Genomic DNA, 25877 nt, shown 5'->3' with positions numbered 1-25877 from the left:
ACTCATTGCATTGCCAGAGCCAGGGAATCAGGCCTGTGGGGAGAAAGGGTGTGTAGCTGAGACAGTGAGTTAGAGATTTTAGTGCTGTGGCATTTATGATGACTGAAGCCATCCATCTTCCTCTCTCATAGAGCTATTAATTATCTTGAGTATTGTGATGAAGAAGGTCTCCTACCAGCCCAGTTCTCTCTGTCTTGTGCAGCATACTGAGGAAGGAATGCCGTACTCTGATATTCTCCTGAATGTGTATGTCACATAACTAAACTTCACTAGAGCTGCTGTCGGAATCGTTCTCACCAAAGCAGGACACTGAGATATGCTGCAGCTTTGCAGAAGAGACTGGATATTAGTTTGTGGAAGACGGGTGGCTTCCTTGCTCACAAATGTGCTGATTGAATGAAAATCACTGGTGCTTTATGAAACCACCTATATCAAGTGTTTGCAATTTTGGCACCCATAACTTCTATAGCCTCACTCCTCAATCGTGCTTCCACACCCAAGTCCCTGGGCTGATGTTACCCTACTCCCTTACCATATTTATCAGTGTTGATGCATATCAGTATTTAAAAGCTGAATGTGGTTGAGAATTAGCAGGGCGTGTGATGGATGAAGATGATGGGTAGGAGATGCATATGGAGGAGCGGGGCTGTGTGAGGACATGGGGCATAGGATTGTATTAGTACTGTATGTGGGTGCCTAGGAAGAGTGTGGAGGGGGGGGCTTTAAGGAAGTCTGTGAGGGAAAGGAATGTGGCATTGCAGGGAGAGTACTGAGTGGTGTGCAGGGGTGTAGCCAGGCATGACAGTTGATTGGGCTGTGGGGGCATACAAAAATTTGGACCGAGAGGGAAATGTGGAACAAATGGGCCAGAGCTGGGTGGGGCCTGATGGGAAGAAATGAAGCAGAGAAGAGGAGCCATGGTATGATGAACCACAAGTGGCTCAGCAGAAGAGAGCTCCTCTCTGCTGCACTTTCCACCAGTTCTTCCTCCTCTCCCCTTCACATCTCTGCTCACTCCCACCCCTTCTTCACCATCCCTGTTTGCAACCCAGATGCCCCCCCAACACACACAGCCATTTGTCCCTTGCTGTGTCCCCCAACATGGTTGCTCATTCCACCTCGGCTGCCCACAGGTCTGCTGCATTATGACCGGGGGAAACCAAGAGTGATGGTGGTTGAGGATGTGGAGAGGGAGTGAGGGGTGCGTGTGGAGAGGGGGGAGAATATTTTGGGTGGAGAGGCTTGCTGGGAAGAATGAGGGGCATACAGATGGTGCTTTGGGGGGTCTCAGCAGCACGCTGCCTCTGTACTGACTTGTTGGCACTTGAAGGGCTCTTCATCTGCTGCTGCCTGGACTCCCTAGTGCATTGCACTGGCAGCACTGTGGGGAACCCCTGGTACATCATTGCCTCTGCACAGAAGCACTTGACTCCTCTGGTTCTGCGCAGCATGGTGTGCCAGAAAGCAGAGGATGGGCATCTCCTTTTCCTTCCCACCTAAGTCTCCCTGCTCAGTGTCAGATCCCTGCACCCCAACTCACCCCTATAAATCTCCACACCTCTCCACTCAATCCCTCATGCACCCCAAAGCTTCATTCACTCATCTTGCCTCCTGACACCCTTGCTGCCACACATGAGCTTCTCCAAAGCCCATCCCCCATATTCCCTGCCTCCCCATGGGCTTTGTAAGGAGTAGAGCTAGTGAGTCCAGGACCAAGGCTAGCAGCATCCCAGAAAACAGAAGCAGTTGAAGGAACTTGTCCCTTCTGTCAGCTAATCTTGGCTCATATCAATTAGATTATTCTAAATGAGAGATGAGTTCATGTGTTTCATTTTAAAATTTCAAAAGTGGCCTGTGTCAGAGAGATTATCAGAATGTGTAAGTGTGTGAAGAGAGAGAGTAGCTTGGAGTTTGAGAGCTCTGTGGTGTCTGAGGGTTTTAGCAGGACTCAAAGGAAAACATGGTAAATTTTCAAAAAGAAGCTTTTTTAAATGTTTCCTATGGATAAGTTAGTAAATATTTTACTTAAAAAATCATTATGCCAAATTTGAAATGTGGGCATTTCCCCCCTGCTTTAAGTGCAATCTTCATGTAGGCTCCGCTGTGGAATCACTTCATAATATGTTGATGTGCAGCTGCCAGTGAGATGTTTAAAACATTTTCTCCCTGCGGGAGGGAAAGACGGACACATTACAGACTTATATTTTATGGATTATTCTTTCAGTTCTTTGGTTTTGTGGGTATGTACAGAATAAAACAGAATCTGATTCAATATAGTGCTGTACAAAACAATATGGTGAATATTCATATTTGTTATTTGTATTTACTGAAACACTGAGTCATGGACAAGGACCCTATTGTACTAGGTACTGTACAGACACAACAAAAAGACGGTTTGGGATAATAAAGTAGTTTTGTTGATGTTTACGGGGGAGCTTCTATAAGTGTGAGGGGCAACATGGGAGAAAGCACAAAGGTGCTTGTTTGAAAATTTAACTAGTGGGCAGAGGAGGCTGACATCATGGGCTGATCAGAGGTGAGAGCTAACTCAATAGGTAGAGTGGAGATAGACTGTTATGGGTCAGTGGTTGTCTTAGTACATACCTTACACTTAGAGATGAGAAGCAGATTCAACAAGTAGCAAATGGAAGAGACTTATGATATATAAACTATTTATTTATTCAAGTAGTACCTTGAGGCCCCAACTGAAATCAGGGTGCTTTTGTGCTGTGCAAGGTACAAATGCATAATAAGGGACATTCCCTGCCCTGAACATCTTACAACAGCACCCAGCAAAATGGAGCCCCAATCCCTAATAAGACATTTGTATGCTACCATAAAATACATATTTACTAAAAATCTAAATAGAAAAGACGAAGAGTGGGAGGTAGAACAAAGGCACAGAATGAGGAAAATGAGAAAATTAGTTAAACAGAAATTAAAAGGAACTGTCATAAGAGTGAAATGCCTGCAAGCTGCATGGAAACTTTTAAAAACACCATGATAGAGGCTCAAACTAAATGTAACCCCCCAAATAAAAAATACGGCAAGAGCAGCAAATACAAATACAGCAAAAAAATGGCCCCCTGGCTAACCAACAGAGTAGAAGAGGAGATTAGAGACAAAAAGTCATCCTTTAAAATTTGGAAGTCAAATCCTACTGAGGAAAATAGTAAGGAGCATAAACTCTGGCAAGTCTAGTATAAAAGTGTAAGTAGGCAAGCCAAGAAAGAATTTGAAGAGCAACTAACAGAAGACATGAAAACCAGCAAAAAAAACATTTTTAAGTACATCAGAAGCAGGAAGCCTGCCAAAAAATCCAGTGGAGCTACTGGACCATCAAAGTGTTAATGGAGTACTCAAGGAAGGGCCATTCTGGGGAAGCTAAATTAATTCTTTTCATCACTCTTTGCTGCAGAAGATATGAGGGAGATTCCCACACCTGAGCCATTCTGTTTAGGTGTCAGATCTAAGGAACTGTCCCAGATTGAAGTGTCAGTAGAGGAGGTTTTGGAACAAATTGATAGATTAAATAGTAGTAAGTCACCTGTACTAGATTGTATTCACCCAAGAGTTCTGAAGGAACTCAAATCTGAAATTTTAGAATTACTAATTGTGGTATGTAACTGGTGGTTTAAATCAGCCTCTGTACCAGATGCTTGGAGGATAGTTATTGTAATGCTGATTTTTTTAAAAATGTTTCAGAAGCAATCGTGGCAATTACAGACCAGTAAACCTAATTTCAGTATCAGACAAATTGGTTGAAACTATAGCAAAGAACAGAATTATTAGATATATAGATGAAAACAATATATTAAGGAAGAGTCAACATGGCTTTTGCAAAGGGAAATCATGCCTCACCAATCTATTAGAATTATTTTAAAGTATCAACAAGTGTGCACAAGGGTGATGCAGTGGATATGTTGTACTTGGACCTTCAGAATGCATTTAACAAAGTCCCTTATCAAAAGCTCTTAAGGAAACTAAGTAGTCATGGAATAAGAGGGAAGGTCCTCTCATAAATCAGTAATTAGTTAAAAGATGGGAAACAAAGAGTAGGAATAAATAGTCAGTTTTCATAGTGGAGAGCAGCAAATAGCAGGGTCCCCCAAGGATCTTTACTGGGACCAGTTCTGTTCAACGTATACATAAAATGATCCTGGAAAAAAGGGGAAACAGTGAGATGGCCAAGTTTGCGTACAGTATGAGATTACTCAAGACAGGTAAGTCCAAAGCAGACTGCAAAGAGTTACAAAGGGATATCACAAAACTGGGTGACTGGGCAACAAAAATGGCTGATGAAATATAGTGTTGATAAATGCAAAGTAATACACATTGGAAAACGTAATCCCAACAATACAGACAAAGTGATGGGGTCTAAATTAGCTATTTCCACTCAAGAAAGAGATCATGGAGTCACCAGCGATAGTTCTCTGGTGCAAAGACAGTCAAAAAAGCTAACAGAATGTAAGGAACCATTAGGAAAGGGATAGATCAGGGATCGGACCTTTGGCACACGGTCCATCAGGGAAATCTGTTGGCGGGCTGGGACGGTTTGTTTACCTGCAGCGTCTGCAAGTTCTGCCGATCGCAGCTCCCACTGGCCACGGTTCACCATTCCAGGCCAATAGAGGCTGCGGAAAGCAGCGGCCAGCATATCCCTCGGCCCACGCTGCTTCCTGCAGCCCCCATTGGCCTGGAACGGCGAACGCGGCCAGTGGGAACTGCGATCGGATGAACCTGCGGATGCTGCAGGTAAACAAACCAGCCTGGCCCGCCAGCAGATTTCCCTGATGGGCCGCGTGCCAAAGGTTGCCAATTGCCGGGATACATAATAAGACAGAAAAATATCATAATGCCACCCTATAAATCCATCCTTGAATACTGCATGCAGTTCTAGTCACCCCATCTCAAAAAAGATTTATTAGAATTGAAAAAAGTACAGAGAAGGTCAGCAAAAATGATGAAGGGTCTGGAACAGCTTCCATACGAGGAGAGATTAAAGTGTGAGACTGTTCATCTTAGAAAAGAGACAAGGGGGATATGATAGATGTCTATAAAATCATAAATGGTGGTGGAGAAAGTAAATAAGGAAGTGTTATTTACCCTTTCACATAACACAAGAACCAGGGGTCTCCCAATGAAATTAATAGGCAGCAGATTCAAAACAAATATAAGGAAGTAGTTCTTCACACAACACACGGTCAACCTTTGGAATTTGTTGCCAGGGGATGTTGTGAAGGCCAAAAGTATAACTGGGTTCAAAAAAGAACTAAATTAATTCTTAACCAAGATGGTCAGGGATGCAACCCTGTGATCTGGGCGTACCTAAGCCTCTATCTGCCCCAAGCTGGGAGTGGTGGACAACAGGGGATGGATCACTCAATAAATACCCTGTTCTGTTCATTCCCTCCCTACCATCTGCCCCAAGCCACTGTCAGAAGACAGGATACTGGACTAGATGGACCATTGGTGTTGACTTAGCAAGGGCATTCTTATGTTCTGAGAAAGAGGTGCTCAAACAGAGAGAGCTCAGCTCTCACTTTCCTGTTTGTGGGGCTCTTCTGTCTATAAAAAAGATTATGTAGTGAGGAAGATTTGTATATACTATAGTGATTCCCTTTTTTCCAGGAGTATTTTGTATTGGGATTTGAATAACCAATATACTACTTTTGCAGGAAGAGAATTTGTATGGAGTTCTGTAGATAGACTGGCAGTATGCATAGGATGAGGGAAGTTGAGTTAGGAATGCTAACAAGTGCACGTGGTGGGTTGAACTTTTGATGAACTCATCTGCCTGAGCAGCACTTATCTTAGTGTGCACTCTCTAGGGAAGGCTGACCTTTAGTTGAAGGCTTTAGTAACTGGATCAAATATCTGCCAAATCTGGAACTTAGCAAGGTTGGTGAACCAACTAGTCCACTTCATGAAACCATTGCATTAGTGCACAGACTGACTATGAATGTTTACAAGATTATATGTCCAATATGCATACTATCGCATCAGCTAATCCTCTGCTGAAGTGCTGAGTTTAGAATCAGTTGCATGTAGTGTATTTTGTCCCGTTATTGTTTTGTATTCTGTTTTTTGAATAGCTGTCAGCTGAAATACGCATGAGTTCAGAGGCTGGTGGGGAAAAACACAAGATTGCCTTTAATTGTTCCGTATATACCTACCATGAGCTAATTAAATTGATATAAGAAATTATAGGTTATTAGTATTCCTGCAGCTCCTGAATGCCCAAATAAATGAAGGCCCATTTTACTAGATACTGAACAAACATGTAGGTGACACAATCTCTGCCCCAGTTAGCTTACAATCTAAATCTAAGACAAACAAGTTAACAGAGGTGCTGAGGAGGAAGGATGGGATAACAATAATGCTAATGTGTTTTTGCATAGACAAGCTGTGTCCACGATTTGTAGAAACCAAGGGATTGTATCTTTCTTTTGTTTTGTACTGTATTGAGTAAATAAAATATTAATAGTCCTGGCTGATTGTAGGCTTAAATAGTCAGCAAAACTATCAGTGTGGACTTACTTTCAGAGTTACTTTAGTACCTGGACTTGGTAACTTCATACTCTGATACTAACTACACATTTAGTCATATTACTTTTGAAGTAACAGATGACTTTTCTGCCTGAAAAGTATTCCTGCTAGTTGCTAATGTGAAGGGTTTTCTGTTACAATTAAGATTACCTTTTTAAACGTAAAAACAGGTTACTTAACAATCCTGTCATGTGTATGAGTGAAGTCACGGGGCACAGCATTGCAACAGCCTAATTTTGCAATTCCCACACTCATGACAAAGATAATCAGTTATGTATTATAAGTCAAAGTTCTTTCTCAAAAGAACTTTAACAGTCCTACCAACATATGTTCTTAGGGGATCTCCTTGTACCTACTGGCCATAGCCCTTTATAAACCCGTATAACATTTCATTAATTTTTTTTTATATCTTCTTTATTTATGGCTGCAGAGTTTCCCCTTCAGATGCTGACTCCACAGCGAGTGAACAGTCCAGTGGGAGAGAGACAGGGGAAGAAACCGCAAGACCACCAACCACTGCCAATGAGGGCAAACCACGCAGAGCTCCAAAGAATGGTTTGTTACATTTTTTTCTTCAGTCTCTTGCTGCAGTGTTTTGGTAAGGCACAACTGAGATACATTTCAGTGCTGCCACTTTCTAAAAAGTAATTTTTGTCTATTGGATCTTCTTGTTTTGGTTCTCCCCCATTTTTCTCTCTGTTTATTTTCTCTTTCATATGTTGCAGTTGGAGATCTGCATGTTTTTCATTCAGGCATGCATCTGATCCAAGTGATATAACACCATCACCCTCTGTTCTCTCATCCAGCAAATATGTTTCTAATCACGTCATTATGACTCTGTTGGTAGCAATCTTGCAGGAAATTATAGGAGTAAGGAGATCACAACAGGACTTGATACTTTGGGGGCATATGCCTTTAACTGTGACTTTGAAAAAGTGAGATTTAAAAATAGGGTGGCAAGTTAAGAGTTTAAAAATCAGTGTGATGCTTGTGCATGGTATAATTTAGGAAGTCAAGATGCCTTATTATTAGCACGAGTTTTGGTAAAGACTTGTTGGCATCTCATGGAAAATATTGCACGTTATTCACCTCACCCCATCATATTTTTATTCCATTTTACCCCATTTTAAAGTATTTAAAATGTTTGCATGGATTTTGATTAAGAGCTAACACTTCTATTCATATTGCTTACTTCTCACTAGAGATTTTAGGACCAGATCCTCAGCTCATCAATCAGAGTAGCTCTAGTGTGGAGGTCCAGATACATTACAATCCTGTTTTGTACAAATGTCCTTAGTAGCAGTAAAACAAGAGAGAAGAGAATACTGGAAGTACCACAGGCAGATCCCTCTAAAAGTTGAATGGTGTTCAGAATTTTCCATGAGGTGGCTATTGAGGAATGCAATGCCAATATACTTGAACTAATAGCATACATTTCCCAGTTTACCATTGTGTCAGAGAAAAGATGATAATGAGTAAGATGCAAGAGGTCTTTATGATAATATCAGTTACTAGTTCCCTTCCAAAGCACCTGTTTTTCCCCAGTGTATGCTTCTACCTACGCAATGCTCAGCACACTGAATGATCCTGAAAGGGCTGGTTTGATGAGGCTGGTTTACCTCCTGGATGAACATTCTGTTGTAGGATGTAAGCAAACAAAACACAAAGTAGGCAAATGCTGCCAGAAAATAAAGTGTGCTTCCTAATAAACTAGAATGCAATACAGGTCCCTTGCATACAGCTTTCACGAGATGCCCTTCTTATTTTGTAAGATGTCATCCTAGTGGCCTAGGGTATATGTTATAATGTTTTATGTTTGCTGTAAGGACCAGAATTAATGCCTGAATAAATGAGTATAATATTAGTGTTTTATGAGGAGTTAATGTTATGAAAGGCTGTTGGACTACCACTTGTTCCAATCTATGTGAATCCAGCCCTACTGCATCTCATTCAATTCTATCTCATTGCCTCCTGCTGGGAAACTCCCTATTTGTCACCTTGTTTCGCATCTTCCTCAGAGTTTCCATGTTAGGCTTTAGGGAGTGTTAGAAGTTGTTACAGCAAGAGCTAATTGTAACTGTATCTTAATTATCTGGAAGGATTTGCTGGAGAGCTATGCAAAATGTGTCCACTTTTTCCCTTCTGCAATTCTGGGGTTGAAGAAGCCGTTTCTCAGTAATTGATCCTCCTGGTCAAGGGATAAAGGGGACTATTTTTAAAGTTCAAGATCAGACCCCACTGTCATGGTGTAATCTACTGTTGCTAAACTCCAGTCTGAACCTCCTTTTCCTACAGCTAAGGCTTGGCAATCATGTATCTCACTCAGCACCAGAGCGGCCTTTTTATCATACGTTTTTCTAAATGCCATTTCTGCTGAATTATTCATAACTATGGTGTCATCTTTTTTTGCTTTCTCCTTTATGCTGTCAGGAGCAAACAGAGTGGGTAAGTATCCTAGAGTTTGACAGCCTTTGTTTAACTGGCAGTTTTGTTGTACAAATGCGAATAAAGGTCTTAGAAAGTTTAACTAATTGTATCTGAAGTTTGAGTCGATTTGTCCTCAGAGTCTAAAAACCAAGATTGGTTTTGAGCAATTTACTGTCAGAAAGAATTCTCAACACAAATTATATTAAAGGATAATTTGTTTATCTAGTAGCAAGTGCATTTTTTCTAATTGAGGCTTTTTGTTTAATTATGTGATTTGTGATGTTTTGACTGAAGTATTGTATGCTCTGTTATTCTTTGCCTTTTGGCTTCCTTCCCTGAACAGAATGTGAATAGTTAATATCTTTTAAATGGCCAATATTTATGCTGCTTTGAACTCTGTCAGCTGTTCAGTTTAACGTAGTGTATATTATTAGATAGCTCCTAGCCCGAAGTGATATCATTGTGACTCGTAAATTTGTCTTTACTTCCGTGGGACTGGATGGCTCAAGGGGTTGATAATTGAATAATGAGCCTTCACTTGTTCAGTTATTACTCAACCCAGGTCTGTTGGGACTAAAAATTATCAGTTGGCTATTCAGTGTCATATGTGAAGATAGGTTGGTGGCTTCCTTACTGTACCTACTACTGCCAAGTGACTACAGTGGACTTTGGACGATGCCCATTGAAGGGAAATAGCTGCACTTGGACTTGCTTTGTGTTAAATTAGAGGGACAAAATTAGAGAGGTTAGATCACATTTGTACAAGAAACTTAGATTTTGTAAAGACAAGCTTTTGCAGAATTCTTAAAACCAATACAAATGCTCAATATCTTTTGTTAAGTTCTAATGGAAATAATTGTTTTAACAAAGTAGCATTTCTCAGCTGTGCTTGGAACCTAAGCCACTGCATTGTGTTAATACGTGAGAAGCTGAAAATGAAAGTAACTAGAATGGACAGTGAACAAGAAAAACTGTGTTTAAATTGTTTGAGGAAAGGAAACAAACACCATAAATAGTAAAAAGTAAATTAGGTGATTCAAATTATTTATTTTTAATCATCTAAGTTGTTGTCAATAGCATAGATAAACTCAATGAGATATCCATAGGATATTTGCTATTCATTTTAATATTTAATATTATTTAAATAAAATGTTTAACTCTCTTAATTGTAGGTTAGTAAATTACAGATGTGATTGATCAATTGAAATAATATAATCATTTCAGAGACTTTTTTCCCCTTTTAGTATTTACAGAAGGAATTAGTTTTTGTCTTTTATTTTTCTGCCTAGAAGGACACAATCGTATTAGAATATGCTACTTTCTGTATTTGTATTAAAAATAATACTTATGATTATTGGTGCTGAAAAAAATTAGGCAAAATAAAATTCTCTTGTTTTTTCCAAATGTGTTCCATTAATGCATTTGACAGCACTTTTTTGTATAGTCTGTTTCTCTAGTTCATTTGTACAATCAGTCATTTAGGCCTCAGTCCTGCAAATTGTTCCACATGAGCAGCTCCCAGGACCTATGCAGAGTTCTCCTGACTCACTTCTTAGGGCTTCCACAAGCACAGAAGTGCCTTCATCTGGAGTTTGTTGTAGGAGTAGTGAGTTTTAGTGAGTTTCTTCCTTTGTTTGTGAGTCTTTCATGCAGCAGCAGTGGGGAGAGGAACATATTTTTTTTCAAAAAGTAAAATGTTATTGTAGAACCACAAAAACTGGCAGAAGGACATAGGGGCAGGTGTAGTACTTGAAACTACTTTTAATTAATTTTGTTAAATTGACCATATTTCGGATTGACATTTTCTCTGAAACTTTCATTTATAGAATAGGCACTGTGAACAAAAAGTTATGGATAAAATTATAAAGGTTCTGACTAAGTAGTGTAGTTGCATATGTTACCAATTAGTACAGAAATGTAACAAGATATTTGATGAGCTTGTTATCAAGCAAATGTCCGTTGGTTCCCTAGAATGACTCTCTTAAGTATATTTGGATTGTAGGTGTAGAAATTAATTTTCCCAATGAATCAGAGCAAAGCATTGTTTGTACAGCTAAACACCTAATTCTAGACTGTTTACCATCTGTTAGTAAGAAAAAACAGATGATTAAAAAGCTTAAATTTGTAAAAATTATCTCTAAAACTACATTTTGGACAGATTTTTAAATCTTCGTTTAGTTGAAAATTTGCCCTTGCTATCACTTATCTGTTAAAGTACGGCATTTCGTAGTTCGAAGTCTTTTATTGGCTTGTAAAACTCCATTTGTGGAATCTGAGCCTTCTTAAGTAATGTTATCAATAGCAATTTGTAGTACGTACTAGAGCATTCTGAATAGCTTTTGGTGGGATAAAACTGGTTTGAGATTTTTATCTTTGTAAAATATCAAATACTTGATTTAAAAAAATAAAGAATGATTGTTCACCCTCAGGAGGAAAAATGAAAAAGTTTAGTAATCTGCAGACTACTGAGTAAACTGCCTGCAATAAATCTGCAGCGGATGGAAGACCTCCAGTGCAAATTAAATGCAGCGGCAAAGATGGCATAATGTCGTAGCACACCATTTCATGTTATCTTGTATGGCCAGACATTTCACTGAGTTGATCCTAGCTATGACACTGTCTTTTATTTTATTTGTTCTGGTAATTCAGGACCTCCGCAGACCAGTAGTGGAAACGAGCAGCACTCCTCGGCCTCTATCTTTGAGCATGTGGACAGGATGTCTCGTTCCTCAGACGCAAGTAGACGGGTCCCCAGCAAGATCCAGTTGATTGCCATGCAGCCAATCGCAGCCCCTCCAGCTCAGAACCCAGCACTGTCTGACCGAGTAGCAGAGTCCAACAAAATTAACAAAGAGGTATTTTTAAGATAGTATATGTGTGCCTGACTATAACAGGGTTCAAAAAAAAACTAGATAAGTTCATGAAGGATAGGTCCATCAATGGCTATTAGTCAGGATGGACAGGGATGGTGTCCCTAGCCTCTGTTTGCCACATACTGGGAATGGGCAATGGGATGGATCACTTGATGATTACCTGTTCTGTTCATTCCCTCTGGGGCACCGGGCATTGGCCACTGGCCACTGTTGGAAGACAGGATACTGGGCTAGATGGACGTTTGAGCTGACCCATTCTTATGTTCTTGTGTTCATGCAATGGTGTATATACAATGGATATAGAAATGGGCTGCTAAGTGAGAAGGGGAGCAAAAAGGTTCACATTTCCCTTATATGTTGAGAGTAACACTTCAGATCCTGTGAATGGTATTTTCTTTTATAAGTGTATAGTCATGAGTTGCCTGTTGTTTTGGGTCATGGAGAAAAGCCTGACCTTTTGTTTGAGCTCTGATTTAGGTATATCTTGCAGCTAGAGTGGTGACACACTGTTTACCATGCAACCTTGAGTTACCATGCATGTACTTATAAACACTCTGTGGTGCGTGGTGGCTCTTTACATTTGTGTGACACCTAGATGACTCGGCTATCTGGGTCTAGTTCTGCATGCTTCTCCCAGCTGCTGCTCAGTAAATCATTTTATACTTGGTTGAAGATCGTCTCCTCCCCCTGCTTCTAGGTTAAAAGCTCAATTCGTCCTTTGTGTTGAGTAGAATCATAGAAGGTCAGGGTTGGAAGGGACCTCAGGAGGTCATCTAGTCAAAGGAGGTCAAAGCAGGGCCAATCTCCAATTTTTATTTTTATTTTTTGCCCCAGATCCCTAAATGGCCCTCTCAAGGATTGAACTCACAACCCTGGGTTTAGCAGGCCAATGTTTAAACCACTGTGCTATCCCTCCCCCTGCATAATATGTTGGAAAGTAAATTAATACATCTAATACCAGTAGACAAGGAAGTCCAGGAAATGTAAATTTAACTACTAGGAAAAATCCTGCTATGTACATTTGTCTAATGGCTTTTTTATACTTTTGTAAAAGATTATAGTGGGTTTTATTTTTCGTGCTTTTTGTGCACCTCAACACAGTTCCAAAACAATCACAGTGGTCATTAAGTGCCTGATCCAATACCTACTGTAATCAATGGAAAGAGTCCCATTGACTTCAGTAGGTGTTGGACCAGCTCTAAAAGCATTGGTCTACGTTTAAACTGGTGAACTGAAGAACCTATTGCCATTCCCTGAACCATTCCACTCCTCCTTCCCTCTTCCAACTGTGCTCCTCAAGCAGCTCCTTAAGTTCTTGCCCCTCATATTATGAGGTTTTTTTAAAAAAAGGAATCAGAGACAGACTTTGGCTATAGTTATCAAATCTCTCCTATGATGGGTGCAGGCAGACATATGCCATGTACACCCTTGGTTGCAATCTAATTTTAATGGAGCAATGCTTCTCATGGCAACTGTCAGGACTTTTTGTTATTCATCACTCCTTTTATAAACACTCTGCCACTTGTCTTTAATTTCACTTGCTGTGTTAGTGATTATACTGTGTCTGATAGCACATCTACCTGGGGAGATTATGGGTCTATTACCCGCAAAAGGACGAGATAACTGAGGGAGGACTTGTGTGCCAATTTCAAATTGCTTGCTTTAGCTCTGGCTCTCCTTTTTATTGCACAGCAGTAATAGGCTCTATTTGCAAAAGTGTATCTCATGGTTTTCTCTTTTTCTTCCTTTAAGATACAAACAGCTCTGAGGCATAAGTCTGAGATCGAGCATCACCGCAATAAGATCCGTCTTCGAGCCAAGCGCAAAGGCCACTATGAATTTCCAGTTGTGGATGATGTGATGGTTGTTGACGCCAAAGAGCAGCATAGAATATACCGCAAAGCGCAGATGCAGATTGACAAGATCTTGGACCCTGGGGGCAACGTGCCTACTGTTTTTATAGAACCCAGGAAGAGGTACAGACTGAGAGCAAGGGGAAGATTCAGTCTCCTTTAGAATCAGTGTCAAGACTTGCAAACTGCATCAGGCCTGTATTTCTGCACTTGGAGAGCTTAGAATCATTTTGTTCCCTAAAGAACTTTTGGATTGGAGAGATGAAAGGGTTGGGGTTATTCTGAGTGTTTTGGTCTAGTCAATACATGCCAGAGGTTTTTTGGGTGGTGGTTGGGTTTCTTTAACAGCATTCAGAGGGCCATGCGTTTTTTTTTTTACAGGTTCTCGTGGACAGTTTCTCAATAGTGGAACCAAACATACCAAAGCCATTTTTAAGGAGATGTTTATTATTTGTGCCGCTACTTTTGCACACTCTTTCATTTAGTAGCTGCATAAGATCACATGGAAACTGTCTAATTCCTCTAGTGTAATTGTTTAAATACAATGTAATTTTGGGAGCAGGCTGAAGCAGAACTACGTAATCACACACTAACCCCACACCACCACCACAATTTTTACTAAGTATCACAGGTAACAAACCCAGGGTGAAACAAAGTTTGAATTTACTTAAGAGCACTAACAGAGACTAAGGAATAAGAAAAAAAAGTAAATGGCAAAGAATACTATTTTCATATCAAAACAGAGAAAAACATGCAGTCAAGAGACCATGAAAACTAATGATAAAATATACAAAAGTTCAGATATATCTTTAAAACTCTGCAAATACCAGACAATAAAATCCCTTCTTCCTTATTCCTTCATGGTAACCAGATTCACACAACACTTAACCCATCTCACAGACTTCCCTCCTGGTCTTATATTTCAAGACAGTGTCTGCTCTGTGTCTTCTGTGGGGTATATGGACACAGGGGGCTCTTGAGTTCCAGGTTCCCTAAACGCAGTCCTGCCTGGACCACTTTCACACTGAGAACAAACAAAACTTTTCCTCCACTGTCTTTCCTTCAGCTGACTTAGCCCTGGTCTACACTGTGGAGGGTCAACCTAAGATACGCAACTTCAGCTATGCGAATAGTGTAGCTGAAGTTGGTGTATCTGAGGTCGACTTACCTGGCCGTGAGGACGGGGGCAAGTCTGCCACTGCCGCTCCCCTGTCTACTCCGTTTCCGCCTCTCGCAAGCTGGAGTTCCAGAGTCGATGGGGAGTGCATTCAGGTATCGATTTATTGCGTCTAGGTGAGTTGCGATAAATCGATCCTCAAAAGATCGATCACTACCTGCTGATCCGGCGGGTAGTGAAGACCCCTGCCCTTACATACATCAATTTAAAGCTCAGCGTAATCTCTGACCTGCAGTCTGATCATTACTTTGTTAGCTCCATAATGCCATCATTTAGAATGCTGCAGGTCTGAAATATGAGGAATATCGGGGGTTAGGGAAACTGAGCCCGGGATGGGATGAACTGGGACTGGCTTGGCAAGAAGAATGGGAATGGACTGGGTGAGACTGGGACAAGGGAGACTGAGTGTTTGTGAAGCAAGGAGACTGGGACTGGGATAAGAAGCCTGAGTGGAGCCTCACTGGAGACTGCTAGTTGAGAAAACAGGACAGGAACGAGGAGCTGGGGTGGGAAGATACAAGACTGGGATGGTGACAGGACAAAAGGTCTCAAGACTTGGGGGGAAATGGCAGTAGCGTCTGTGTCCAGTAGAGCACAGAGTTCCTATGTGGTGATGGACGAGTCGGTTAAACCAAATTTTTCATGGGTGGTCGGTTCCTCATTTTCTGGGTGACTAACTTAAGACCCTGGGGTCTTATTTGCAGAATTCCAGAGCATTTGCATCTTAAACTGAAGTCAGTGGTGAGACTGCTCTGAACATACAGAATGCTATATAATGCTAGGAACGCTGAAAAATCAGGTCCTGAGTGTCTCAAACTGGGCACTCAAAATTCCTTTCCATCATACAGGCACTATAATAGGATTGACTGCTTATCAGATTCTGTCATTCAATTGTATTAGGGAGTATTGATTTACTTTTTATGTAGTTTTATTTCTTAAAAATCCTAAAAATATGAAATGTAAATCAATACTCTCTACTGTGATTGAAGGAGACTGGAAGAATATATGAACTTATTAAATATTCTAGGTGCCATCCAAGGTAGAAAAATTGTCTTCCAAAGCAAAATTGAACACTCATTCACTCACGCACAGACTGTATGTAGTGATAGCATCCTTGTCACCAAGGTCATTCTCAGAAGTATATTGATGCTTTGCCAAAGGATGACCAAATATATGTTTCTCTTTTTGTTTTAAATCCCTCCTTTATGACATAATTAAATTTTTATGTGACCCTCTACCACATAAAGTGTCTGGCAGTTTTCATGTAGAATTATATGACTGAGATATTGCACTATACTTCATAGGAGATGTCCCTTGCCTGAGGACTCTCCAAAATGTTCATGTGCAGCAGGGGGTCATACCTGAAAGGGTGCACATAAGAACTGAGGACAATCCATAACCAGCCATAAAAGCTAGTTGTATTTCTAGTAAGACAAAAGACGCTGAACTTTCTCTTGGTTTTTATTTCTCTCTCTCTCTCTCTCTCTCTCTTTTTTTTTTTTTTTTTTTTAGTTCACGTGCAAAACGTTCTCCCAAGCAGCGTCGGAGACATCAGATAAATGGAAGCCCTATTGATGCTGAGAAGGACAGGTTAATCACCACTGACAGTGATGGGACATACAAAAGACCACCAGGAGTCAATAATTCTGCATATATTGTATGTTTGTCTTTTAGATGACAGGAATACACTGATAGTTCTTACGATAACTGTGACTTAGGCGAATCTCCTATTTTCCTGGTATGCTCTGAATGGCTACTTTATATGCTAATTCCATTTGGATGAAACTGAGTGAGTCAAGAACCTCCTATGCAGAATGTATGGGTAAATAGTGAAAATCTGTCATTTTCCACTCGTGCTGGTATTGCTTGGTCTTCAAAACAGAAGCGCTGAAAAGCATTTTTATCAGTCCCAATAAACTATATAATGAGAATTGGAAATGGGGCCATTAGGGACAGTAATCATAGGAAATGCTATGAAATGAGAAAAGGATTCTCCAGTGAGCAACGTTAGAAACTAAAATATAAATCCTGGAAAAGACCCAGCAAATGAAAACATGTGCATGCTACAGGATCCTTTGAGCACAGTCAGTTCAGTACATTCTAATCTACCTTGCCAGTGATTAAATAATCCCAAATGTTATAGGAAATTTTATTCTAGTTTTTTAGGTAGTGAAAAACTGAGGTCCCTCAATGATAGATTTTCTTTTCTTTAAACATAGATAACAGTGCAGAAATAACTGAAATCATTTTCATACAGTATCTAGCAAATTAGCTATCTTTCCATGTTAAAAATAGAAACTAAGAACTTTTAAGTTTAATAATATCATGTAATAAACTGCACTTACTGTGCTTCCTGGACTGGTGCACCCGCACTCTGGCCACTAATCAGTCTTCACTCAGATGCTGCTAACATTCCAACCCTCTGGACAGTTTCAAACAGTTTCATTTTTTAAAATGTAGTGAAGGACCCTAATGTTTCTTTCTGTGGTCTTCATCGGCGTTCAAACATGCGCCATGATCATTTTAATGTCACCTGTATTGGAATGAATTCTAGTCCGTAGCTATTTAATTGAGACTTGTCACATTGCAAGCTCAGGCCTTTCGGCACCCATGGAGAGTTGGCCCTCAGCATTCTAAACTTCCAGTGACGTAGAGGGGTGTGGCTTGATAGGTGACACTGCAGCCGGCATGCAGTGGCAAGAAGGAGCTGACACAATAAGTCTGCTACTGCAAAGCTGCGTAATTTCCTGTTACTGAGGAGCAATATGCTCTTGAAGTAAGACCGTATGTAGTAATTGTGCTGGCTACATCGGGCACTGTTGTGAATCCCTTTAGGACAATGCACTTCAGTTCAGCTTCCTCACAGCTAACTGCTTAGCTGTTGAATAGCTCCTGTCTTGTATTGCTTAGGATAGCCGTAATTGTTTCACATTTCAGCTAACATGGTCAATTGTTACACAAAGACTCAACTCGCTCCGTAGAGCTGCAAAGGTTCAGAAAGACTTCATTTAGAGCAGGGGTGGGCAAACTACGGCTCAAGGGCCTCATCCAGCCCTTCAGGCGATTTTAATCCGTCCCTCAAGCTCCTGACGGGGAGCAGGGTCCGGGGCTTGCCCTGCTCCGCCCATGCTGGGGCTCCGCGTGGCTCCCAGAAGCAGCGGCATGTCCCCGCTCCAGCTCCTATGCATAGGGGCAGCTAGAGGGCTCCACATGCTGCCCCTGCCTCAAGCGCCACTCCCGCAGCTCTCATTGGCCGGGAACTATGAGCATTCATGGCCCGCCATCCAATTTCCACACCCAGGTTTGGCCTTCCGGCCAAAAGGTTTGCCCACCCCTGATTTAGAGAGAGAGAGCTCAGACTGTCATCTTCTAGATAAGCGTCAGCATTCACTATGTGATTTCAGATACATATACATTTACAAACCACATCATTCTAGTGCAGCTTGGTCTCTATCAGGTGGTACGCTGTTCCCCACCTAGTATCATAATGAGGAAGCTTAAATTGGCTGAAATAGTTGAACTAAAATGACTCTCTGGTAGAAGAACTGGGCCGGTTTTGTCTGACACTCACACAGATGCCTTAAATCTCAACTTGGTTTCAATGGTCATAGGATTTAAGGTTAGAAGGCACCACCAGATCATCTAGTCTGACCTCCTGTATGTCACAGGCCACCAACACCACCCCACATACTAAACCCAACAACCAAATTGAGACCAAAGTGTTACAGCACTCAGATTAGATTGTTATGCTGCAGGGAGAGAATAGGAGGGACTGAGGTTCACCAGTGCCTGAGACCCCCACAGTGGCAGGGAAATGATTAAGTGAGATGTACCCAGATAATCCTGGCAAGTGACCCACCCCCATATGCTGCAAAGTAAGGTGAAAAACCCCCTAGGTCACTGTAATCTGACCTTGGGGGAAATTCCTTTCTGACCGCATATATGACGATCAGTTAGACCCTGAACAGGTGAGCAAGAACCAGCCAGCAAGCACCTGAGAGACAGAATGCTCGATGCCACCTTAGAGCACTGGCCCACTCCATCCAGGGTCTCATCTATAGCTGTGTCCACCCCGGATGATGCTTTGGAGGAAGGAGACCAACCCCCGACCAAATTCTCGGGGGGGCGGAGGGAGGAAATCCCTTCCTGATTCCTGCAGGTGGCTGGCTGAAGCTCTGAAGCATGAGCTTTTACAAGACAAAAACCGGAAATGAGCCCCGGCACCTACCATCACCAGCAGTGCTATCGTAGAGTCGCATTGATCAATTTGTGCTGTTCTCTTGTGTTTGCCTGCACAACTCCTACTAGGAGGCAGTTCTAGAACCTGACTTCTCTGATGGTTAGAAGCCTTCTTCTGATTTCCAGCCTGCAATTGTTTGGAGTCAGTTCAACCCATTTGTTCTTCTGCCAACACTGTCCTGTAGCTTAAATAGCTCTTCACCCTCCCTGATATTTACCCCTCCCCCAATGTATTTATAGAGAGCAATCATATCCCCGATCAGCCTTTTTTTTGCTAGGATAAACAATCCAAGCTCTTCTGGTCTCCTCTCATAAGATAGGCTGTCCGTTCTCTCCTGATCATACTAGTAGCCCTTCTCTGCATCTGCTCCAGTTTGAGTTCATCTTTCTTGAACATGGGTGACCAAAATTGTACACAGTATTCCAGATGAAGTCTCACCAGTGCCTCGTACAGTGGCATTAACACTTCTCTATCTCTACTGGAAATTCCTTGTCTTTTTCACAACTGCGTCCCACTGGTGGCTAATAGTTATCCTGTGATTAATCCACACACCGAGGTCTCTCTCCTCTGTTGCTTCCAGTTTATTCTAATCCTTATTCAGAAGTTAAATGTCACTGACTTGAAACTGCGTATGTAAAAGTCTGTCTGACTCCTGGTTCCATTCTCTGTCTTCTCTGTAGTCTGATCCTGACCTGCCTGCCGAACCACAGACACCTTCTTCTCTTGATCTCGGGAAGTACCCAGGCTTGCCTCCCCACCCAGCCTCTCAGTACATCCCTCCACAGCCATCCATTGAAGAGGCCCGGCAGACCATGCATACTCTCTTGGATGATGCCTTTGCCCTGGTGGCTCCCAGTAGCCAAGCAGCCAGTTCCACTGCCATCACATCACCTGGGGTCTCTGCGGGACAGCCGGTAAACAACACTCCTGCTCGAGCAGGGAGGGGAACCACATGCCCCCAGTGGGGATCACCATATGGTCCAGCCCAGGCAGTAAACAACCCATTTAGTGTGAGTGATACATCTTGAAAGGCTTTTCTGGGTAGGGTGTTAGGACCAGTTGAGCCGTGGTCACTATTGTTATACCTTTTAGATCAGGGTTCATCACGGATATTGAGCAATTACTGGAACCAGGGATATCTGTGATGTGAACAGTTACCAGATGGGGGACTCACTGTTTAAACCATCCTGTGAACTTCTTTTCTCAGTCAGAGGCAGATAGCAGTTCTCTTTTAAGAGAACACTTTCCTGGTCCACTCAGTTGTGATCTTTCACAGATCAGTCTTGGTATTTAAATGAATAACATTTCTTTTCTAAAGTCTGTTTTACCTTAGCACCTATTTAGAGCCCACGAAGATAAAGTTCTAAGTATTTAGGCAGAGTTTTCCACCAGGACATTTGAGACTATGACATCCTGATTCCACCTCCCCTGCTCTAACCATTAGCTGATGCTCCTGTATGAAATTGTAAATAGAGTTGGAAGTCTGTTGTACAAAATAAATTATTTTAGGCAGGATAAATTAAGATCTAGCACTACCTGTGTGCCATTGGCTCCCCCCACTCTCACAAGGCAAAATAATAGCTTAATTTTTCTTAAAATTTATATTAAATACACATTAAAGGGGGCCTTGAGCTGCAAGTCAGAGAAGACATTTTTCAAAAGGTGGATAAGCCACATAAGGAGCATGGGCAAACAGAAGAACTGGTTGTCCTGTTGGAGCTGCACTTCCCAGGTCATCTTGTGCCATTTAACAAAAAATGTTTGTAAATCTTTGTCAGTAAACTTGCAGTCAGCTCACACGTAGGCCCGGCAATTGGGTCTCATTCAAGCTGTAAAAGACTGACTGAAATTTCCAATTTATTGATTTTATTTTTATTAATTTATTTCCAACAGAGATACGTGGAATTTGGAATGACTCCTCCAACAGCGCCAGGTCTGCTGCAGAGGTACCTTTCTGTTCATGGAATTATAATTATTATTTATATTACATTAGCTCCAAGAGACCCTACTCTGTTAGGTACTGTGCAAACTCAGGGTGTCAAACAGGTGGCCCACAGGCCAGATGCAACCTGCATAAAGTATTTATGTGGCCAACATGACATACTCGGATTATGTAGATTCCAAGCTTTAATTAAAAAACAATAAATTTCAAGCCTTCATGGCTGCGAAGATAACCTTCCAAATGTGAATGGAGCATACCATTGAGTGGCAGAGTCTGCAGAGAGCCTGAAACAATGACATCAACATGTGTAACATGTTAATCTCATTGGAATGGCATTTCTAAAGCCCAGTGATGAAGAAATATCATTTCAACATTAACTGTTCCATTGCTGAACATTTTAATAGACGGAACAGGAAAAAGGGTGGGAGCTGGGAGTTCCTGGGAGAAAAGTGCAGAAGAGAAAGACTTAAGAGAAGAGTGTGGGAGGGGAAGGAAGAAAAACACAGGGCAGGAGTAGCATCGGCCCAAAGGGGAGCTGATTATCTCAATGAACGATGCTGAATATGTCAAAAAGTTGCTGAATAAATAGCTAATAAATAAAAGTTTAGTTACTATATAGAGGCTGTCTGTATCTTTCCCTTAATCTCTGCGCAAACTTCTCTCACTGATGTCAGTGAGAGATGCACTGTGGATTGAGGAGAATATGAAGTTCTGAATTTATATCCTGACCATGGGCCGTAATTAAACATGTAATTAAACTCTTTCATCTGAGTAGATTTGACACTCTTGGTATAAACACGTATTAAGAGAGAGTCTCTGTCGCAATGAACTTACACTCTAAACAGACAAGACAGACAAAGGGTCTGAGGGCAAATGGAGCACAGAGGTGGAGCCCAGAATAGAGCTCAGGTGTCCTGCATACCAGTCCAGTGCACTCTCCTTTGCACTAAGCTGCTTCTCCTGTCTTTGTTTCATACATATAACATGAGTAAGCTGTATGCCAATGATAGAATGCTTTCTTTGTTGCTGGGCAGCCACTTTTGCAATGATTAAACATATGGAAACTCCATGCTTGTTAACTCTTTTTATTCTACTGCACAAATGGAGATCTAGGCCCCAGTCCTTTGAGAACTTCATGGATACACCCCTGCAGTTCTCATGCCAGAGATGGAAAGTTAGCCATATTCTGAGGACACATGCTTGAAGAGAAGTTTGGAAGGAACTGTATGATCCCTTCCATATCTCTCAGTGCTCTGCTCATGGTGCAGCGGAAGGCTATAGGAAGCTCATACTTTGCAGTCTCAGCTAGATGGAAAAGCACTGTGGTAGTTAGGGGAGATTAAGGTTTGTGCCAGATGCTGAATGAATAGCGGAACACTGCCCATGCTCAAATGTCAGATGTTAATAATAAAAAAAATTAAATTAACCAACCAGTAAATCAGAGCAACCAAATGTACTTCACTCCACCCAAAGACTCCTTCTTGCCCATTCCCTCTGCCCTCTTGAAAATCCCTGTAAATAAATGGTCTTCCCTGCATGATTTATAGATTAAGAGATTCAATTTATTTTGGTCCAAGTGGGGAGTAAATTCCAGAGCAAAGGGGCCTCTCAGAGAAGGCCTGGTAGCAAGCCCACCTTTATAAAATCAGTGGGGATCTATCTCGTAGGTTCTCCTGGCCCTGCTGTGGTACTCTCATATGAAGGAGGTGAGAACATCCCAATCTATGTAGATATATAAGGGAAACATTATTCCTTGTAGGTTTACAACTGGTAAATGCCTCCCTTCCCTCCCAACTCCAAATTTCTATTTGGCTTTCCCTTTAATTCCCATATAACCACAAATGTTCAATATACATTATCAGGTGGGAGCAAGTTACAGTCCCAAAAGCTTACCCCAGTAAAGGGAAGATCACCTACTAACCTCGGAGACAGATGTGTCAGAGCACAAATTCTCCTCAGGACAAAGCTCCAAGAGAAAGTCGGGGTCTGATTTATACATAGTGTATTACTTCCTTATTTTATTTATTTTAAAATGAATGTAGTTCTTGAAGAAGGGCTTGCTGATAGTTCTAGGCACTGAAAACCTCTATCTGCAGAATGAGAATGGACAGTTTTTCCCTGCCCATGGGACTGAGACTGAAAGGATCACTTCTAGAAGGGGAGAGGGGAATTTAGTCCCCATGCACATTTGCTCTTTGAGGTCTTGGCTTATACAGCCAATCATGACGTGAGAAGATGATTTTGTGATTGAGACACTAGCACATTAGAAACTGTACTGAGATCACCAGCTCACTGTATGTAGATCACCACTAGGCATCAATTATTAACAATTTTCATTCACCCTCAATCTGTCTCAGATTTAGAGAGGTGGCCTAATAGTGAAAGGCTCCGTAGCCAGTTATCAAATCTTTGAACAAGGCAGTACCTTCACTGTGCATTACTTTTTCAAAAGGCTATGAACCCCTTGATACCCACAGTTTGAATTTCCTTAAGTTAAACATTAATACCACAGTTGGTGGTAGTGGTGGAAACCCAGGACCTGCTAGTGCCACGGGGTTAAAGTAACAACCTGCAACTTCATTGACCTGCACAGGAAGGTTTCTTAAAGTCCGTATAAAATACCATGGCTTCTTCATTTACATCGTGATGGAGCAGGGAAGAAATGTATTGTATTCTAGTAAAGAAGGTTACACTCATTTCCTGAAGACAAAGATAATGAAACTGGTAGAAACAATGCAGAAACCTATAGAAATAGAAAGGGGAGTGTTTTGAAGTCACTACAGGTCGATATTATTAACGTCACAGATCAAAGGCTTAAATAGCCAATGCACAGAACAGTGATCGGGAAACCAGATTGTTCCCTTTTCTCTATACTAATGCAATCAACATATTTAATGGGCTGGAACCAACCTGGGCAGAAAGGCAAAACATATTAAGTTAGGTCACTTATTTACTGTGCTGATACTGGGGCTTGGCAGCCATTATCATGGTACGAATGTTGCATCATGCAATAGATGTACACTGATCTTGAGCATGCTGAGAAAGTCTAAATCTAAAAATTGATTTGCAAAGGGTTTTTTCCAATTAAATTGGATAGAAGTGAAACCTTTCCACTGAAACTAGAGAAGGCAGATGGAAGGCTGGTCTGGAAAATAGAAGCCAGGACTGGAAAGTCTGACTGATCCAAATTAGGACTAGCAATAGCGAGGTAATGATACAGATATCCATTTTGCATAATCTGTCATGGATCTCTGACTAGTGGTAAAGAGTAGTTAAAACCATCATTTATTATAATGGGAGGCTTGAGGAGAGCTGTTAAACATGAACTTCTTTCATCTACAGAAAGAGCAACAATAATGGAAATATTTGTGCCCTCAAAAAATAATTTTGCACAAAAATAATACCCTCAGCTGTAATCTTGGGAGGATATTTTCTTTGAAAGGAAACATCTAAAATGATTCTAATAGATTACTGATTGATTATAAGGTTCCAGTTTGGTGGTATAGGCATGAAATACCATATGGGCGCTTCTCTCACTGTTGCACTCTTACTGGTCCCCAGTTAACAACCCCAAATAGGCATCGTTAAACCCCTTTCAGACATTCATTTAATGTCCCATGATGCTTGGAAAGCTGGTTCCAAATCACTTCTCTGGATTGCTGAGTAGATAATTGGGAACAAGACCATGGGATATAGGGAGAATGTGGCTGTTCCAAACTAAAAATGTTTCTCTTCAACCCTTCAGAACTCTTTGTTAGGCTGTATCCTAAATGACTAATATATTGTATTTTAAATTACTGGTTTCTCTGTATTAGGTTCCATCTCCCATTACCAACTTTGAGTCATGCAGTCCTCTGAGCCTTTCTTATGTAGGTCACTAGTTCAAATGCTCCCCAGGTCAGTAGTGGCTTGAGTGAGATACAATCAGATGACTGTTTAGTGGTCTATGTTAATGAGTTGAATAAAAATCTAGGGAGAATAAATAGCCCAATTCCTAGGAAAAAGCTGCTCAGACACCAGGGTGATGAGCATAGTATAGAAACTTGGGTCCCAGTCCTGTAAAATGCTCAATCTGAGCACATGAGTTCCTGCAGAGCTGATTGCAGGATCGAGAGTATAGCTAAATGGGAGTCTATGTCACAGAGAGCACTCTCCCAATGAGCACTGATTGGCACCATGTTGACACACTCAGCAGAAAAACTGAGAGTTCGATAGACAGTGGAGATCAAGCTAATCCTTAAATGTGATGTCTCCAGCTCAGGGTGAGTCACATTGGTATAACAGTTCAGTGAATATGCTTTCCTCTCCAGTGCTGTCAATCTGACACATTTTATTAATGCTAAGTCACCTTAGACTACCCTTGGTAAGCAAACAATTGTGGAGTTAAGATTATCACCATTGGTGGAGACTGCCTTTGAATAATCGCACTGCAGGATGTAGGCATGTTAACGTATGTTTTCTTGACCTGTGTCTCGACACAACATGACATGGTGCGATGTATCATATATAATCAGAGGATGTTCGGAAATTTCTAGAGCTCAATGCAACAAATATTCATGACACTTAGGGAAGTAACCCATAAACCAAATGGTATCTCTGTTTGCCAAATACACGTTACATTTTGCACTTTCTTCCTGTTGATTTAGATCCAAGCCCCTGACTCAACAACATTTGTTAGTAGGGTTTTTGGGTCCCTAAATTAAGCAGGTGCATTTCTACTGAAGTCAGTGAAGTTAGATGAACCTGCTTACATTAGTAGTGAATTTGACTCTGTCCTGTTCCATGGTCGCTTTGAGGTAGTAGCGATGATGGTTTT

General features: G+C 41.3%; 1 protein-coding gene across 7 annotated transcripts in view; it reads left to right on the top strand.

Moving 5' to 3' along the window:
• Positions 1-25877, top strand: part of KIAA1549 (KIAA1549 ortholog) — a 209543-nt gene that overhangs the window by 168271 nt on the left and 15395 nt on the right. For 2 of the 7 annotated variants that reach the window (XM_038383049.2, XM_038383023.2), the window contains exons 12-17: positions 6980-7104; positions 11626-11831; positions 13602-13825; positions 16392-16536; positions 19800-20129; positions 21013-21065. In XM_038383049.2, the coding sequence (XP_038238977.1) occupies positions 6980-7104; positions 11626-11831; positions 13602-13825; positions 16392-16536; positions 19800-20129; positions 21013-21065 (1083 nt within the window). Of the gene's footprint in view, positions 1-6979; positions 7105-8979; positions 8995-11625; positions 11832-13601; positions 13826-16391; positions 16537-19799; positions 20130-21012; positions 21066-25877 lie in introns of all 7 variants that reach the window. The other 5 variants (XM_038383011.2, XM_038383030.2, XM_043518969.1 and 2 more) reach the window with 5 other exon arrangements.

This window comes from Dermochelys coriacea, chromosome 1 (genome assembly GCF_009764565.3).
Source record: "Dermochelys coriacea isolate rDerCor1 chromosome 1, rDerCor1.pri.v4, whole genome shotgun sequence".
Classification (NCBI taxonomy): domain Eukaryota; kingdom Metazoa; phylum Chordata; order Testudines; family Dermochelyidae; genus Dermochelys; species Dermochelys coriacea.
Note: the sequence above shows the minus strand (reverse complement) of the source record. Positions and strands in the feature narration are given on the sequence as shown.